The sequence below is a fragment of the Lampetra planeri genome, chromosome 45 (assembly GCF_965212315.1).
Source record: "Lampetra planeri chromosome 45, kcLamPlan1.2.h2, whole genome shotgun sequence".
NCBI lineage: Eukaryota > Metazoa > Chordata > Hyperoartia > Petromyzontiformes > Petromyzontidae > Lampetra > Lampetra planeri.
This window is the reverse complement of record NC_136151.1, coordinates 7,424,979-7,443,641: the sequence shown is the minus strand read 5'-3', so window position 1 is coordinate 7,443,641 and position 18,663 is coordinate 7,424,979. Positions and strand designations below refer to the sequence as shown.

At 43.8% G+C, this 18,663-nt stretch overlaps 1 protein-coding gene across 1 annotated transcript in view; it reads right to left on the bottom strand.

Moving 5' to 3' along the window:
- LOC144733222 (E3 ubiquitin-protein ligase TRIM11-like) overlaps positions 1-18,663 on the bottom strand; it is a 29,042-nt gene that overhangs the window by 6,372 nt on the left and 4,007 nt on the right. Inside the window, exons 3-5 of the mRNA XM_078615017.1 lie at positions 15,428-15,661; positions 14,559-14,581; positions 13,713-13,813 (exon numbers count right to left, since the gene is read on the bottom strand). Of these exons, the coding sequence (XP_078471143.1) occupies positions 13,713-13,813; positions 14,559-14,581; positions 15,428-15,661 (358 nt within the window). The remainder of the gene's footprint in view (positions 1-13,712; positions 13,814-14,558; positions 14,582-15,427; positions 15,662-18,663) is intronic.

Here is an 18,663-nt window from a genome sequence, read left to right as displayed (position 1 = left end):
TACACTGTGTGTGTGATAGTGTAGTGATGTACACTCGTGTGTGTGTGATAGTGTAGTGATGTACACTCGTGTGTGTGTGTGATAGTGTAGTGATGTACACTCGTGTGTGTGTGATAGTGTAGTGATGTACACTCGTGTGTGTGTGTGATAGTGTAGTGATGTACACTCGTGTGTGTGTGTGATAGTGTAGTGATGTACACTCGTGTGTGTGATAGTGTAGTGATGTACACTCGTGTGTGTGATAGTGTAGTGATGTACACTCGTGTGTGTGATGGTGTAGTGATGAACACTCGTGTGTGTGTGATAGTGTAGTGATGTACACCAGTGTGTGTGTGTGTGTGATGGTGTAGTGATGTACACTCGCGTGTGTGTGTGTGTGAGATGGTGTAGTGATGTACACTCGTGTGTGTGATAGTGTAGTGATGTACACTTGTGTGTGTGTGATAGTGTAGTGATGTACACTCGTGTGTGTGTGATAGTGTAGTGATGTACACTCGTGTGTGTGTGATAGTGTAGTGATGTACACTCGTGTGTGTGATAGTGTAGTGATGTACACTCGTGTGTGTGCTAGTGTAGTGATGTACACTCGTGTGTGTGTGTGATAGTGTAGTGATGTACACTCGTGTGTGTGTGTGATAGTGTAGTGATGTACACTGTGTGTGTGATAGTGAAGTGATGTACACTGTGTGCGTGTGATAGTGTAGTGATGTACACTCTGTGTGTGTGTGTGTGATAGTGTAGTGATGTACACTCGTGTGTGTGTGATAGTGTAGTGATATACACTCGTGTGTGTGTGATAGTGTAGTGATGTACACTCGTGTGTGTGTGTGATAGTGTAGTGATGTACACTCGTGCGTGTGTGATAGTGTAGTGATGTACACTCGTGTGTGTGTGATAGTGTAGTGATGTACACCCGTGCGTGTGTGATAGTGTAGTGATGTACACTCGTGCGTGTGTGATAGTGTAGTGATGTACACTCGTGTGTGTGTGATGGTGTTGTGATGTACACTCGTGTGTGTGTGATAGTGTAGTGATGTACACTCGTGTGTGTGTGATAGTGTAGTGATGTAAACTCGTGTGTGTGTGATGGTGTTGTGATGTACACTCGTGTGTGTGTGATAGTGTAGTGATGTACACTCGTGTGTGTGTGTGTGTGATAGTGTAGTGATGTACACTCGTGTGTGTGTGTGATAGTGTAGTGATGTACACTCTTGTGTGTGTGATAGTGTAGTGATGTACACTCGTGTGTGTGTGTGTGTGATAGTGTAGTGATGTACACTCGTGTGTGTGTGATAGTGTAGTGATGTACACTCTTGTGTGTGTGATAGTGTAGTGATGTACACTCTTGTGTGTGTGATAGTGTAGTGATGTACACTCGTGTGTGTGTGATAGTGTAGTGATGTACACTCGTGTGTGTGTGTGATAGTGTAGTGATGTACACTCGCGTGTGTGTGATAGTGTAGTGATGTACACTCGTGTGTGTGTGTGATGGTGTAGTGATGTACACTCGTGTGTGTGTGATAGTGTAGTGATGTACGCTCGTGTGTGTGTGTGTGATAGTGTAGTGATGTACGCTCGTGTGTGTGTGATAGTGTAGTGATGTACACTCGTGTGTGTGTGTGTGTGATAGTGTAGTGATGTACACTCGTGTGTGTGTGATAGTGTAGTGATGTACACTCGCGTGTGTGTGTTAGTGTAGTGATGTACACTTTGTGTGTGTGTGATGGTGTAGTGATGTACACTCGTGTGTGTGTGTGTGAGATGGTGTAGTGATGTACACTGTGTGTGTGTGTGTGATAGTGTATTGATGTACACTCGTGTGTTTGATAGTGTAGTGATGTACACTGTGTGTGTGTGTGATGGTGTAGTGATGTACACTCGTGTGTGTGTGTGTGATAGTGTAGTGATGTACACTGTGTGTGTGTGATAGTGTAGTGATGTACACTCTGTGTGTGTGTGATAGTGTAGTGATGTACACTGTGTGTGTGATAGTGTAGTGATGTACACTCGTGTGTGTGTGATAGTGTAGTGATGTACACTCGTGTATGTGTGTGTGATAGTGAAGTGATGTACACTGTGTGTGTGTGATAGTGTAGTGATGTACACTCTGTGTGTGTGTGTGTGATAGTGTAGTGATGTACACTCGTGTGTGTGTGATAGTGTAGTGATATACACTCGTGTGTGTGTGATAGTGTAGTGATGTACACTCGTGTGTGTGTGTGATAGTGTAGTGATGTACACTCGTGCGTGTGTGATAGTGTAGTGATGTACACTCGTGTGTGTGTGATAGTGTAGTGATGTACACTCGTGCGTGTGTGATAGTGTAGTGATGTACACTCGTGCGTGTGTGATAGTGTAGTGATGTACACTCGTGTGTGTGTGATGGTGTTGTGATGTACACTCGTGTGTGTGTGATAGTGTAGTGATGTACACTCGTGTGTGTGTGATAGTGTAGTGATGTAAACTCGTGTGTGTGTGATGGTGTTGTGATGTACACTCGTGTGTGTGTGATAGTGTAGTGATGTACACTCGTGTGTGTGTGTGTGTGATAGTGTAGTGATGTACACTCGTGTGTGTGTGTGATAGTGTAGTGATGTACACTCTTGTGTGTGTGATAGTGTAGTGATGTACACTCGTGTGTGTGTGTGTGATAGTGTAGTGATGTACACTCGTGTGTGTGTGATAGTGTAGTGATGTACACTCTTGTGTGTGTGATAGTGTAGTGATGTACACTCTTGTGTGTGTGATAGTGTAGTGATGTACACTCGTGTGTGTGTGATAGTGTAGTGATGTACACTCGTGTGTGTGTGATAGTGTAGTGATGTACACTCGTGTGTGTGTGTGATGGTGTAGTGATGTACACTCGTGTGTGTGTGATAGTGTAGTGATGTACACTCGTGTGTGTGTGATAGTGTAGTGATGTACACTCGTGTGTGTGTGTGTGTGATAGTGTAGTGATGTACACTCGTGTGTGTGTGATAGTGTAGTGATGTACACTCGCGTGTGTGTGTTAGTGTAGTGATGTACACTTTGTGTGTGTATGTGATAGTGTAGTGATGTACACTCGTCTTTGTGTGATAGTGTAGTGATGTACACTCGCGTGTGTGTGTTAGTGTAGTGATGTACACTTTGTGTGTGTGTGATAGTGTAGTGATGTACACTCGTATGTGTGTGATAGTGTAGTGATGTACACTCGTTTGTGTGTGTGACGGTGTAGTGATGTACACTCGTGTGTGTGTGATGGTGTAGTGATGTACACTCGTGTGTGTGTGATAGTGTAGTGATGTAAACTCGTGTGTGTGTGATGGTGTAGTGATGTACACTCGTGTGTGTGTGTGTGTGCTACTGTAGTGATGTACACTCGTGTGTGTGTGTGTGTGTGATAGTGTAGTGATGTACACTGTGTGTGTGTGTGCGCTAGTGTAGTGATGTACACTCGTGTGTGTGTGCGAGTGTAGTGATGTACACTCGTGTGTGTGTGATAGTGTAGTGATGTACACTCGTGTGTGTGTGTGATAGTGTAGTGATGTAAACTCGTGTGTGTGTGGTAGTGTAGTGATGTACACTGTGTATGTGATAGTGTAGTGATGTACACTCGTGTGTGTGTGTGATAGTGTAGTGATGTACACTCGTGTGTGTGTGTGTGTGATGGTGTAGTGATGTACACTGTGTATGTGATAGTGTAGTGATGTAAACTCGTGTGTGTGTGATAGTGTAGTGATGTACACTGTGTGTGTTATGGTGTAGTGATGTACACTCGTGTGTGTGTGATAGTGTAGTGATGTACACTGTGTGTGTTATGGTGTAGTGATGTACACTCGTGTGTGTGTGATAGTGTAGTGATGTACACTCGTGTGTGTGTGATAGTGTAGTGATGTACACTCGTGTGTGTGTGTGTGATAGTGTAGTGATGTACACTCGTGTGTGTGTGTGATAGTGTAGTGATGTACACTCGTGTGTGTGTGTGTGTGTGAGATAGTGTAGTGATGCACACTCGTGTGTGTGTGTGATAGTGTAGTGATGTACACTCGTGTGTGTGTTTGTAATAGTGTAGTGATGTACACTCGTGTGAGTGTGTGTGTGATAGTGTAGTGATGTACTGTACACTCGTATGTGTGTGTGTGTGATAGTGTAGTGATGTACACTCGTGTGTGTGATAGTGTAGTGATGTACACTCGTGTGTGTGATAGTGTAGTGATGTACACTCGTGTGTGTGTGTGTGTGATAGTGTAGTGATGTACACGCGTGTGTGTGTGTGTGATAGTGTAGTGATGTACACTCGTGTGTGTGTGTGTGTGTGTGAAAGTGTAGTGATGTACACTCGTGTGTGAGTGTGTGTGATAGTGTAGTGATGTACACTCGTGTGAGTGTGTGTGATAGTGTAGTGATGTACACTCGTGTGTGTGTGTGATAGTGTAGTGATGTACACTCGTGTGTGTGTGTGTGTGATAGTGTAGTGATGTACACTCGTGTGTGTGTGATAGTGTAGTGATGTACACTCGTGTGTGTGTGATAGTGTAGTGATGTACACTGTGTGTGTGTGATAGTGTAGTGATGTACACTCGTGTGTGTGTGATAGTGTAGTGATGTACACTCGTGTGTGTGTGTGATAGTGTAGTGATGTACACTCGTGTGTGAGTGTGTGTGATAGTGTAGTGATGTACACTCGTGTGAGTGTGTGTGATAGTGTAGTGATGTACACTCGTGTGTGTGTGTGATAGTGTAGTGATGTACACTCGTTTGTGTGTGTGATAGTGTAGTGATGTACACTCGTGTGTGTGTGTGATAGTGTAGTGATGTACACTCGTGTGTGTGTGATAGTGTAGTGATGTACACTCGTGTGTGTGTGTGTGTGATAGTGTAGTGATGTACACTTGTGTGTGTGATAGTGTAGTGATGTACACTCGTGTGTGTGTGATAGTGTAGTGATGTACACTTGTGTGTGTGATAGTGTAGTGATGTACACTCGTGTGTGTGTGTGATAGTGTAGTGATGTACACTCGTGTGTGTGATAGTGTAGTGATGTACACTCCTGTGTTTGTGATAGTGTAGTGATGTACACTCGTGTGTGTGTGTGATAGTGTAGTGATGTACACTCGTGTGTGTGTGTGTGTGATAGTGTAGTGATGTACACTCGTCGTGTGTGTGTGTGATAGTGTAGTGATGTACACTCGTCGTGTGTGTGTGTGATAGTGTGGTGATGTACACTCGTGTGTGTGTGTGATAGTGTAGTGATGTACACTAGTGTGTGTGTGTGTGTGATAGTGTAGTGATGTACACTCGTTTGTGTGTGATAGTGTAGTGATGTACACTCGTGTGTGTGTGTGTGATAGTGTAGTGAAGTACACTCGTGTGTGTGTGTGTGATAGTGTAGTGAAGTACACTCGTGTGTGTGTGTGAGATAGTGTAGTGATGTACACTGTGTGTGTGTGATAGTGTAGTGATGTACAATCGTGTGTGTGTGTGATAGTGTAGTGATGTACACTCGTGTGTGAGATAGTGTAGTGATGTACACTCGTGTGTGTGTGTGTGTGATAGTGTAGTGATGTACACTCGTGTGTGTGTGTGTGATAGTGTAGTGATGTACACTCGTGTGTGTGTGTGATAGTGTAGTGATGCACACTCGTGTGTGTGTGTGTGATAGTGTAGTGATGCACACTCGTGTGTGTGTGTGATAGTGTAGTGATGTACACTCGTGTGTGTGTGTGATAGTGTAGTGATGTACACCGTGTGTGATAGTGTAGTGATGTACACTCGTATGTGTGTGAGTGTAGTGATGTACACTCTGTGTGTGTGTGTGTGTGATAGTGTAGTGATGTACACTCGTGTGTGTGTGTGTGATAGTGTAGTGATGTACACTCGTGTGCGTGTGTGTTAGTGTAGTGATGTACACTCGTGTGTGTGTGTGATAGTGTAGTGATGTACACTCGTGTGTGTGTGTGATAGTGTAGTGATGTACACTCGTGTGTGTGTGTGTTAGTATAGTGATGTACACTCTGTGTGTGTGTGTGTGATAGTGTAGTGATGTACACTCGTGTGTGTGTGTGATAGTGTAGTGATGTACACTCGTGTGTGTGTGTGATAGTGTAGTGATGTACACTCGTGTGTGTGTGTGATAGTGTAGTGATGTACACTCGTGTGTGTGTGTGTTAGTATAGTGATGTACACTCGTGTGTGTGTGTGTGATAGTGTAGTGATGTACACTCGTGTGTGTGTGTGATAGTGTAGTGATGTACACTCGTGTGTGTGTGTGATAGTGTAGTGATGTACACTCGTGTGTGTGTGTGTTAGTATAGTGATGTACACTCGTGTGTGTGTGTGTGATAGTGTAGTGATGTACACTCGTGTGTTTGTGTGGTAGTGTAGTCATGTACACTCGTGTGCGTGTGTGTTAGTATAGTGATGTACACTCGTGTGTGTGTGATAGTGTAGTGATGTACACTCGTGTGCGTGTGTGTATGATAGTGTAGTGATGTACACTCGTGTGCGTGTGTGTGTGATAGTGTAGTGATGTACACTCGTGTGCGTGTGTGTGTGATAGTGTAGTGATGTACACTCGTGTGTGTGATAGTGTAGTGATGTACACTCGTGTGTGTGTGTGATAGTGTAGTGATGTACACTCGTGTGTGTGATAGTGTAGTGATGTACACTCGTGTGTGTGTGTGTGTGATAGTGTAGTGATGTACACTCGTGTGTGTGTGTGTGTGTGATAGTGTAGTGATGTACACTCGTGTGTGTGTGACAGTGTAGTGATGTACACTCGTGTGTGTGTGTGTGTGATAGTGTAGTGATGCACACTCGTGTGTGTGATAGTGTAGTGATGTACACTCGTGTGTGTGTGTGATAGTGTAGTGATGTACACTCGTGTGTGTGTGTGATAGTGTAGTGATGTACACTCGTGTGGGTGTGGTAGTGTAGTGATGTACACTCGTGTGTGTGTGTGTGATAGTGTAGTGATGTACACTCGTGTGGGTGTGATAGTGTAGTGATGTACACTCGTGTGTGTGATAGTGTAGTGATGTACACTCGTGCGTGTGTGATAGTGTAGTGATGTACACTCGTGTGTGTGTGATAGTGTAGTGATGTACACTCGTGCGTGTGTGATAGTGTAGTGATGTACACTCGTGCGTGTGTGATAGTGTAGTGATGTACACTCGTGTGTGTGTGATGGTGTTGTGATGTACACTCGTGTGTGTGTGATAGTGTAGTGATGTACACTCGTGTGTGTGTGATAGTGTAGTGATGTAAACTCGTGTGTGTGTGATGGTGTTGTGATGTACACTCGTGTGTGTGTGATAGTGTAGTGATGTACACTCGTGTGTGTGTGTGTGTGATAGTGTAGTGATGTACACTCGTGTGTGTGTGTGATAGTGTAGTGATGTACACTCTTGTGTGTGTGATAGTGTAGTGATGTACACTCGTGTGTGTGTGTGTGATAGTGTAGTGATGTACACTCGTGTGTGTGTGATAGTGTAGTGATGTACACTCTTGTGTGTGTGATAGTGTAGTGATGTACACTCTTGTGTGTGTGATAGTGTAGTGATGTACACTCGTGTGTGTGTGATAGTGTAGTGATGTACACTCGTGTGTGTGTGATAGTGTAGTGATGTACACTCGTGTGTGTGTGTGATGGTGTAGTGATGTACACTCGTGTGTGTGTGATAGTGTAGTGATGTACGCTCGTGTGTGTGTGTGTGATAGTGTAGTGATGTACACTCGCGTGTGTGTGATAGTGTAGTGATGTACACTCGTGTGTGTGTGTGATGGTGTAGTGATGTACACTCGTGTGTGTGTGATAGTGTAGTGATGTACGCTCGTGTGTGTGTGTGTGATAGTGTAGTGATGTACACTCGTGTGTGTGTGATAGTGTAGTGATGTACACTCGTGTGTGTGTGTGTGTGATAGTGTAGTGATGTACACTCGTGTGTGTGTGATAGTGTAGTGATGTACACTCGCGTGTGTGTGTTAGTGTAGTGATGTACACTTTGTGTGTGTATGTGATAGTGTAGTGATGTACACTCGTCTTTGTGTGATAGTGTAGTGATGTACACTCGCGTGTGTGTGTTAGTGTAGTGATGTACACTTTGTGTGTGTGTGATAGTGTAGTGATGTACACTTTGTGTGTGTGTGATAGTGTAGTGATGTACACTCGTATGTGTGTGATAGTGTAGTGATGTACACTCGTTTGTGTGTGTGACGGTGTAGTGATGTACACTCGTGTGTGTGTGATGGTGTAGTGATGTACACTCGTGTGTGTGTGATAGTGTAGTGATGTAAACTCGTGTGTGTGTGATGGTGTAGTGATGTACACTCGTGTGTGTGTGTGTGTGCTACTGTAGTGATGTACACTCGTGTGTGTGTGTGTGTGATAGTGTAGTGATGTACACTGTGTGTGTGTGTGCGCTAGTGTAGTGATGTACACTCGTGTGTGTGTGCGAGTGTAGTGATGTACACTCGTGTGTGTGTGATAGTGTAGTGATGTACACTCGTGTGTGTGTGTGATAGTGTAGTGATGTAAACTCGTGTGTGTGTGGTAGTGTAGTGATGTGCACTGTGTATGTGATAGTGTAGTGATGTACACTCGTGTGTGTGTGTGATAGTGTAGTGATGTACACTCGTGTGTGTGTGTGTGTGATGGTGTAGTGATGTACACTGTGTATGTGATAGTGTAGTGATGTAAACTCGTGTGTGTGTGATAGTGTAGTGATGTACACTGTGTGTGTTATGGTGTAGTGATGTACACTCGTGTGTGTGTGATAGTGTAGTGATGTACACTGTGTGTGTTATGGTGTAGTGATGTACACTCGTGTGTGTGTGATAGTGTAGTGATGTACACTCGTGTGTGTGTGATAGTGTAGTGATGTACACTCGTGTGTGTGTGTGTGATAGTGTAGTGATGTACACTCGTGTGTGTGTGTGATAGTGTAGTGATGTACACTAGTGTGTGTGTGTGTGTGAGATAGTGTAGTGATGCACACTCGTGTGTGTGTGTGATAGTGTAGTGATGTACACTCGTGTGTGTGTTTGTAATAGTGTAGTGATGTACACTCGTGTGAGTGTGTGTGTGATAGTGTAGTGATGTACTGTACACTCGTATGTGTGTGTGTGTGATAGTGTAGTGATGTACACTCGTGTGTGTGATAGTGTAGTGATGTACACTCGTGTGTGTGATAGTGTAGTGATGTACACTCGTGTGTGTGTGTGTGATAGTGTAGTGATGTACACGCGTGTGTGTGTGTGTGTGATAGTGTAGTGATGTACACTCGTGTGTGTGTGTGTGTGTGTGAAAGTGTAGTGATGTACACTCGTGTGTGAGTGTGTGTGATAGTGTAGTGATGTACACTCGTGTGAGTGTGTGTGATAGTGTAGTGATGTACACTCGTGTGTGTGTGTGATAGTGTAGTGATGTACACTCGTGTGTGTGTGTGTGTGATAGTGTAGTGATGTACACTCGTGTGTGTGTGATAGTGTAGTGATGTACACTCGTGTGTGTGTGATAGTGTAGTGATGTACACTGTGTGTGTGTGATAGTGTAGTGATGTACACTCGTGTGTGTGTGATAGTGTAGTGATGTACACTCGTGTGTGTGTATGTGAGAGTGTAGTGATGTACACTCGTGTGTGTGTGTGTGTTAGTGTAGTGATGTACACTCGTGTGTGTGTGTGTGTGTGTTAGTGTAGTGATGTACACTCGTGTGTGTGTGTGATAGTGTAGTGATGTACACTCGTGTGTGAGTGTGTGTGATAGTGTAGTGATGTACACTCGTGTGTGAGTGTGTGTGATAGTGTAGTGATGTACACTCGTGTGAGTGTGTGTGATAGTGTAGTGATGTACACTCGTGTGTGTGTGTGATAGTGTAGTGATGTACACTCGTTTGTGTGTGTGATAGTGTAGTGATGTACACTCGTGTGTGTGTGTGATAGTGTAGTGATGTACACTCGTGTGTGTGTGATAGTGTAGTGATGTACACTCGTGTGTGTGTGTGTGTGTGATAGTGTAGTGATGTACACTTGTGTGTGTGATAGTGTAGTGATGTACACTCGTGTGTGTGTGATAGTGTAGTGATGTACACTTGTGTGTGTGATAGTGTAGTGATGTACACTCGTGTGTGTGTGTGATAGTGTAGTGATGTACACTCGTGTGTGTGATAGTGTAGTGATGTACACTCCTGTGTTTGTGATAGTGTAGTGATGTACACTCGTGTGTGTGTGTGATAGTGTAGTGATGTACACTCGTGTGTGTGTGTGTGTGATAGTGTAGTGATGTACACTCGTCGTGTGTGTGTGTGATAGTGTAGTGATGTACACTCGTCGTGTGTGTGTGTGATAGTGTGGTGATGTACACTCGTGTGTGTGTGTGATAGTGTAGTGATGTACACTAGTGTGTGTGTGTGTGTGATAGTGTAGTGATGTACACTCGTTTGTGTGTGATAGTGTAGTGATGTACACTCGTGTGTGTGTGTGTGATAGTGTAGTGAAGTACACTCGTGTGTGTGTGTGTGATAGTGTAGTGATGTACACTCGTGTGTGTGAGATAGTGTAGTGATGTACACTGTGTGTGTGTGATAGTGTAGTGATGTACAATCGTGTGTGTGTGTGATAGTGTAGTGATGTACACTCGTGTGTGAGATAGTGTAGTGATGTACACTCGTGTGTGTGTGTGTGTGATAGTGTAGTGATGTACACTCGTGTGTGTGTGTGTGATAGTGTAGTGATGTACACTCGTGTGTGTGTGTGATAGTGTAGTGATGCACACTCGTGTGTGTGTGTGTGATAGTGTAGTGATGCACACTCGTGTGTGTGTGTGATAGTGTAGTGATGTACACTCGTGTGTGTGTGTGATAGTGTAGTGATGTACACCGTGTGTGATAGTGTAGTGATGTACACTCGTATGTGTGTGAGTGTAGTGATGTACACTCTGTGTGTGTGTGTGTGATAGTGTAGTGATGTACACTCGTGTGTGTGTGTGTGATAGTGTAGTGATGTACACTCGTGTGCGTGTGTGTTAGTGTAGTGATGTACACTCGTGTGTGTGTGTGATAGTGTAGTGATGTACACTCGTGTGTGTGTGTGATAGTGTAGTGATGTACACTCGTGTGTGTGTGTGATAGTGTAGTGATGTACACTCGTGTGTGTGTGTGATAGTGTAGTGATGTACACTCGTGTGTGTGTGTGTTAGTATAGTGATGTACACTCGTGTGTGTGTGTGTGATAGTGTAGTGATGTACACTCGTGTGTTTGTGTGGTAGTGTAGTCATGTACACTCGTGTGCGTGTGTGTTAGTATAGTGATGTACACTCGTGTGTGTGTGATAGTGTAGTGATGTACACTCGTGTGCGTGTGTGTATGATAGTGTAGTGATGTACACTCGTGTGCGTGTGTGTGTGATAGTGTAGTGATGTACACTCGTGTGCGTGTGTGTGTGATAGTGTAGTGATGTACACTCGTGTGTGTGATAGTGTAGTGATGTACACTCGTGTGTGTGTGTGATAGTGTAGTGATGTACACTCGTGTGTGTGATAGTGTAGTGATGTACACTCGTGTGTGTGTGTGTGTGATAGTGTAGTGATGTACACTCGTGTGTGTGTGTGTGTGTGATAGTGTAGTGATGTACACTCGTGTGTGTGTGACAGTGTAGTGATGTACACTCGTGTGTGTGTGTGTGTGTGATAGTGTAGTGATGCACACTCGTGTGTGTGATAGTGTAGTGATGTACACTCGTGTGTGTGTGTGATAGTGTAGTGATGTACACTCGTGTGTGTGTGTGATAGTGTAGTGATGTACACTCGTGTGGGTGTGGTAGTGTAGTGATGTACACTCGTGTGTGTGTGTGTGATAGTGTAGTGATGTACACTCGTGTGGGTGTGATAGTGTAGTGATGTACACTCGTGTGTGTGATAGTGTAGTGATGTACACTCGTGTGGGTAAACTGGCGTAAGCCCTTAGTAGCAATTCTGCCTCCCGAGTCTTTGTATACCACACAACACATACAAATGACATTTAGCAAAAGCTGAAAAGTGCGCCAATAAGAATGGAGAAGTAGACACTTGTTATAGAACTGACAGACAGAAACAGGAGCCTGTGCAGAAGGGAACACATGCAAATTAGATAGCATAATATAAGCTACTAAGAAAACTACGTAAAAAAAACTTGCATTCATCAATAAGATTACCTTAAAAGGAAAAATAATGTAGTGAACGTGTATAAACATGTGTGTGCTCTGAATAATCTATTAAGTTGTTTTGTTATTTGTGATTGTGCACCAATGCCGACACAGCGCCAGCATCACCAAACCATTTGGTAAGTAAAAAAAAGTAGGGGCGCTAGAGAATGGCTTGATGCCGATATCACAAGAGATTAGTACCCGAAAGATGTGGTCACTACTTGAGCATATTGGCCCTACTGATAACAAGAGGAAAGTGGAAACAAATTACGAAATTTGGAGTGGACACTTACTTCGGGCTATCTGCCGATGGATCGTGATGATGATTGACTCATAGAGACTCACAGATCCAGAGATGTATGGAGAGCTATAGATACTCCTTGAGACTCGTAGATACCAACTGAGACTCGGTAGAGATCAATAGGGATTCATAGAGGAAGACCTAACAGAATGAGAAAAGAGATTGGTGCCAGAAAGATGTGGCACTACTTGAGAATATTCGCACAGGACAGAGGAAAATGGAAACAAATGACGGGATTTGCAGTGGACACCGACTACGGGCTATCTGCCCATGGATCGTGATGATGATGGTGAGGAGTGCTCAGGCGGGACACATCACCAGAACGGACGAGGTCTGGTGGTCGACCCTAATGATGGAGGGGCAGCCAATGGTGAGTGCTCGCGCGAGAGATGGAGCGACGATGTGAGCGCATTAAGCTAAAAGGCGCTCTAGATATGTAAAATGAGATAAGGAGCAACTACATTATGACTTGTGGAGGCATTCATCCAGCAGTGGAGGGATCATGAATGATGATGAAGGTGTTGATGTCATGACTCCCGTGCGACAGAAGCTGAGTTGTCTACGTTATTGAGCTCCACTCTACCTCCGCCACTGATATCGATTCCCTCACCCCTGGTTGAGAGTGAATTGAGTGCCATGAGTGGTGAGGGTTGGGTTTGTTGTTCAATCATTGGAGACTAAGCCAAGGCTAGACTCATCCCACTTGAGGACATTGGCTATACTGGATAGGAGTTAGAAATGGGGCTTGAACCCAGGGCCCTGCTATTTGGGCTTGGCTGTTTCAACAGCACAGGCCTCCCCTTTACACTGAGCCAGGTTTGATGAACTCATTGGGGGAATGATGATAAATAGAATACCATCTACCACAAGCAAAAACAAATACATGTCCTCTAAACCTGCCTGCATTTATTTGTAGATGTGTTTCTATCCTTTGGTCTGTCTCCTTGGCACAGTAGGGGGCACAGGTGGTACATCGGCTAGTCATTCACTCAGTCGACCCATGGCACCTGGGTTTGTCCCGTGAGCTATCAGCGGGCGTTCGACACTTCACGTGGCCTTAACGTGCACATAGCCTGGCACTAGCACCGTGATGAAGTAACCACCACTTAGTGACAAATGGCGGTTGCTGTTGTCTCCTTCTATATGTCCGTGTATGACCTCTGATTACCACAGTTGGCTCTGTACAGTGGAAAATAAGTTGAACATACATACATACATGCGTGTCTTGGCAGTGTGAATGTGAACTCACATGGTGCAGACAGCTTGAGCTTCTCAATGACTCCACTCAGCCAGCTCACGTCACCCAAAGTCAAGTCACTCGGAGGAGCGGGCGGTGGGTGGCGCTCAGTCCTAAGCACACGGTAAGAGAGGACGTCACATGAGCGTGTGTCAACACGTAAACAACAAACACTGCAGACACAGCACTGATACAGCACAGGGTAGATGACTTTAGGCAGAATCCTGCAGGAGATGGGCTAGGTAATGTTTAAGTTTAGTTAGATTTGTTACACGGTTGGTCGCGCTTAGCCAGTTGCCCGGCTATCTTACAAAGGAGATCCGTGGTGCGTTAGCACGGCAACAACGAAACAAAAACGTCAACGTTGCAGAGAACGAGTACAGGGTCCTTAAGGAATATTGCACAACTATGGACAGAGGACGATGGATGCGTTTGAAGCACACAATACATATATACACAGACACGGTGAGACAGGGAGAAGACACTGAAACACTTGCACTCAGCCACTATGTAGCTAAACTCTGCAATAATACCCTCCCCCTGAATTTAGGTGGCAATAGCCATTGTTACGTAAAGATCTTATACAATGGACTCTGCCACCATGGGGTACAACTTAGATATGCAGTAGCAGAAACCAATATTAGTAGAGACCAACATAGGAGGTTGAACAAAGACATGGACACAGGAGACACACAAAGACCTAGCGAGAGAGAGAGAGAGACAGACAGACAGACAGCCATGGGGATAGACACAGCAACACTCGCCGATACATTTCTGGGTTCTTCAAATCCCTCTCTTACTAACGCATTCACATGATGAGCAAACCCAGCCTCAGCCTGTGTTCGTGCACTAAGGTACCTCTCTGTCTTCTTCATATGGCCCTGTGGAAGAAAAAAGGGACAGAGATTGATACATAATATAAGATAAATTTAACCATTGATAGACAGGAGTGATCAGAGTGTATTATTGTATTGATGTAAAACACGATGAGAATAGAAGGCAGGGGAAGAGCATTCATGGGATGGTGACCAAAAGGAGTAAATTGCGAGGGTATTGAAATAGATCTTGGATAATAAACAACTTGTTGACAATGTGTTAATGTGATGAAGATGCACACAGAATCTGTCTTTGTGGGCAAGTCATTTCCTTTGTTATCAGTACGTGTGCTGTATGGATAACACGTTTTTCTTCTGATTCCGATGACGTATGTGTACGTCGTAACTTTATCAGCACCAAGGCTTCCACAATGCCATGCAGGAGGGCGTTTGGCACAGTTTGGCGCCCACAATCGCAGAGTGCGGTCGAGTTGCTACCGTTTTCTGCGGTGACTACAATGTGTTTTAAAACAAAGGCGCCATGCCTCTCTGAATAAAATGTATGCTAATTGCTTGCGTGTTCCGATATTAATTGGTGAACGGAACCCACACTGCAACTTGCAGACGTTAAGAGTATGGGAAAGGGTTAACCACCGTATGGTAGGACACTACATTTCTCTTTCTCCTTTCCTCACACTAAACGTCCTTGAAAATGTCTCACTTGGTCTCTATTTACAAGTTCGAAGGTGTCAGTAGCCAGTCACTTTTTGTTCCAAACCTTGGGGCCTGTGCTCGGCAACCGTGGTTGAACACACACACACATAGATGTGTTAATATACGTGAACCCTTTAGCCAGGAGTCTGAGGACTCTGTGAAACTGGGACACTCGCCTAGGCTCTGCGAGCACTCTACCTGCAGGAACGTGAGCGAGTCCCTCTCCTCCTGCAGAGCGTGCAGGCGCATGGCTGCTTCCTGGAGCTCGCTGATCTCGCGCTCGTAATGAGCGATGTTCTCCTCGATCTGGGACAGCAGCTCGCGCCCCTTCACGTCCACGCGGTCCAGAGCTGCCCTCTCGTCCTCATTCAGCGTCGCCCTCATGCGGGTGAACTCACCTGCGATGCGAACCTTGGTCTGGGCCATGGAATCCTGCAAAGGGCGTGTGATGGATTCTATCAATTAACTTTTTCAGAGCCCTATTACCAGGTGGGATAGTGGAGGTAGGTTTGCTACTTTTCCCACAGACTAAACCCAGGCATATTTAATAGTTGGCCCAGGTTTATCTAAACCATGCAGTATAGTGTAATGAAGTTCAAGCCAATACGACCACATTTCATTACAAATCAATTCCTGGTTTAACACGTAGGCTTTCGCGACCAATATCATCCATAAAAGATTTGTTTTGGGTTAGATCGCGTAGATATATAAATGTGTCGTTAAAACCCACCACCACCCGACACAGCCAACAAGTAAGGGTTGTCACGTAAACAGAACATGCCAATTCGTCACTAGTACAGCACACTGGTTTGTTGGAGAGCCAAGCCACAACATTTACAATCTGAGTACGACGTTTCGCCAGTAATTAAAACTAGCTTCATCAGGCGACAGCCAGCTTTGTGGAGAAGTCCACCTGTTTTGTTCCTTATATAGAGGCGTAGATGTGGTGACCACACTTCTGCGCTCTTGCGGTCATTCTGTGTATTGCACATCAGTGTGTTTATTTACTACCCTCCGAGTGTAAGTGGACCGGAGTGAGATGATGTGCCATCCGGCTGACACCTTAAAAGCTCTTTTCTTGACAAGTTTCCTGTGGAAGCTGTCCCTTCGTCTGGCAACGAACGTGGCTCCCGTTGAATTCTTCTTCGCAAAATTGTGGGTCACGTGGTCTTTCCTTATATAGAGTGCCTGGCTCTCCACGTCTAAGCTCCTCCCCCTCCTATAAATACTCTATACCCATATGGTGATCTCTCGCACACTTATTAACTCTCTCCCAGAAAACAATAAATTACAATTATTATTATCCACTGTCCATTTGTACAAAATGTTCGTCACAACAGTGAATGCAGGAACCACTATAAATCAGACACAATGTATACGTTATGGAGATTTAAAACCTGTTTAATTGTATTTCAGTTCGCATGAATGTATCGTGCATTCGTGATTGAGTACCGGTGTCGTACATTTTAATGACAAAGATAATTACGTAATTGCGTCTACATTTGATGACTTCAATGATATCTCTATACGCTTGTTGTTTTGTTGTCACCTGCATAGATTTCCATGGCAAAGCAAATGCTGCTGTAAAAGAGGGCACCAAGTCACCTGGTGGTATAAATAATTTACACAATATAACCATGTTGTGGAGAATATTAATACAAACAGATAATCAGACACGACATCTTCAGATATGTCTCTATGTAAAACTTATGCAAATAAGAAACATCCCATCAGCCCCACAAACTGAGAGTACATAATTTAAGAAGTATTGATTCAGTACAGGAAACTCTGGAGAGGTTCATGCATCATATAATTTTGCGTCTCATTAAGATCCATATACAAAATAGGCTAATTGCCTATAATTTTTGGCAGGTCATCAGCATTGATTCAAGCGAGCCTGACACTGCTAATGGGATACTCCATGTCAAAGCAGGTCCAGAGTTTGCATGTACTGAATCAATGGTGATAAAATTATGCATTACCAAATGCAGACAGATCTCTTAAGTAGGCGACTTGTGTGCTTATTGATTGTATTAATAATTTGCAGATCATTATCAATACACCTCTGGATGAAGGCTTCCCAACATCATGCTAACCAATGAGGCTAGTGTGGCCATACTTAGTTCCTCCTCATTAGGGTTGACAACTTCCCAGGTTTGACTTGGGAGTTGGCTTCAGTGTTCGGGTGGTAAGAATTGATTTCATAATAGAGGGGTTTTTTCCGGTTAAATCATGTAAATATATTAGTGTCGTTAAAACCCGCCACCACCCGATACAGCCAACTAGTAAGGGTTTCTCCACAGGGAATGGATTTTTCGATTTAAAGCTTTCGTGACTGCAGGGATTCATCTTCTTGGTTCTTTCGGTAAAGTCACGTAGAAGGGAAGTAATAAAATAATAAAAATAAAACATAATAAAATGAAATAATTCTCACGACGTTTCGGCTACAACGCAAGCAGCCGTCTTCAGGTGAAGAATGAGACACTACCAAGCTAGGAGCTTATATATAAACTGGGTTGGAGGTGGAAGAGCGCCTTAACAAAAAAGAATGTGCATATGAAGAGGAATTTAGCATATTCATGGAAAATGCGTAGGAGGTGGGCGGGGGGGGGTTTCAAAGGCATATTATGCCCATGCATTATGCAGGATCAACAGCACCAAGGGGGGGTGCAGGGAGTAGCATTAACAAAGGAAAGGAATGTTATTGATATGTAGCTGCAGTTACTAAACAACCACGTAGAAAACTAAAGTATAAACTACATAAAAAATTAAAGTATAAACTGCATAGCACCATCAGTATACTTACTATACTCTACAATAAGCTGAGTTACTAACAGCAAGTAATACATTACAATTCTACGTGGTGAAAATTATATAATATGCTTCCATCTAAACTTTATTCTCTTACATCACACGAGCATATACCGTACTATATACTGCCATAGATAAACCCAACATTAAATTATATACTGTATTACTATAAACTACCCTATACTTTATACATTTCAACATAACACTATGTATTATTCTACCCACCCTAATGTGTATCGAAATGGTTTATTACGTCCTTCCAATGATTGCTAAGCCAGAATCCATCTTCTCGGTTAAAATTGTCTCTGTGTTTGTATATGTGGATCGCCTCATGAACGAATCTCTCATGATAGCCAGATGGCTTGCAGAGATTCGTTCATGAGGCGATCCACATATACAAACACAGAGACAATTTTAACCGAGAAGATGGATTCTGGCTTAGCAATCATTGGAAGGACGTAATAAACCATTTCGATACACATTAGGGTGGGTAGAATAATACATAGTGTTATGTTGAAATGTATAAAGTATAGGGTGGTTTATAGTAATACAGTATATAATTTAATGTTGGGTTTATCTATGGCAGTATATAGTACGGTATATGCTCGTGTGATGTAAGAGAA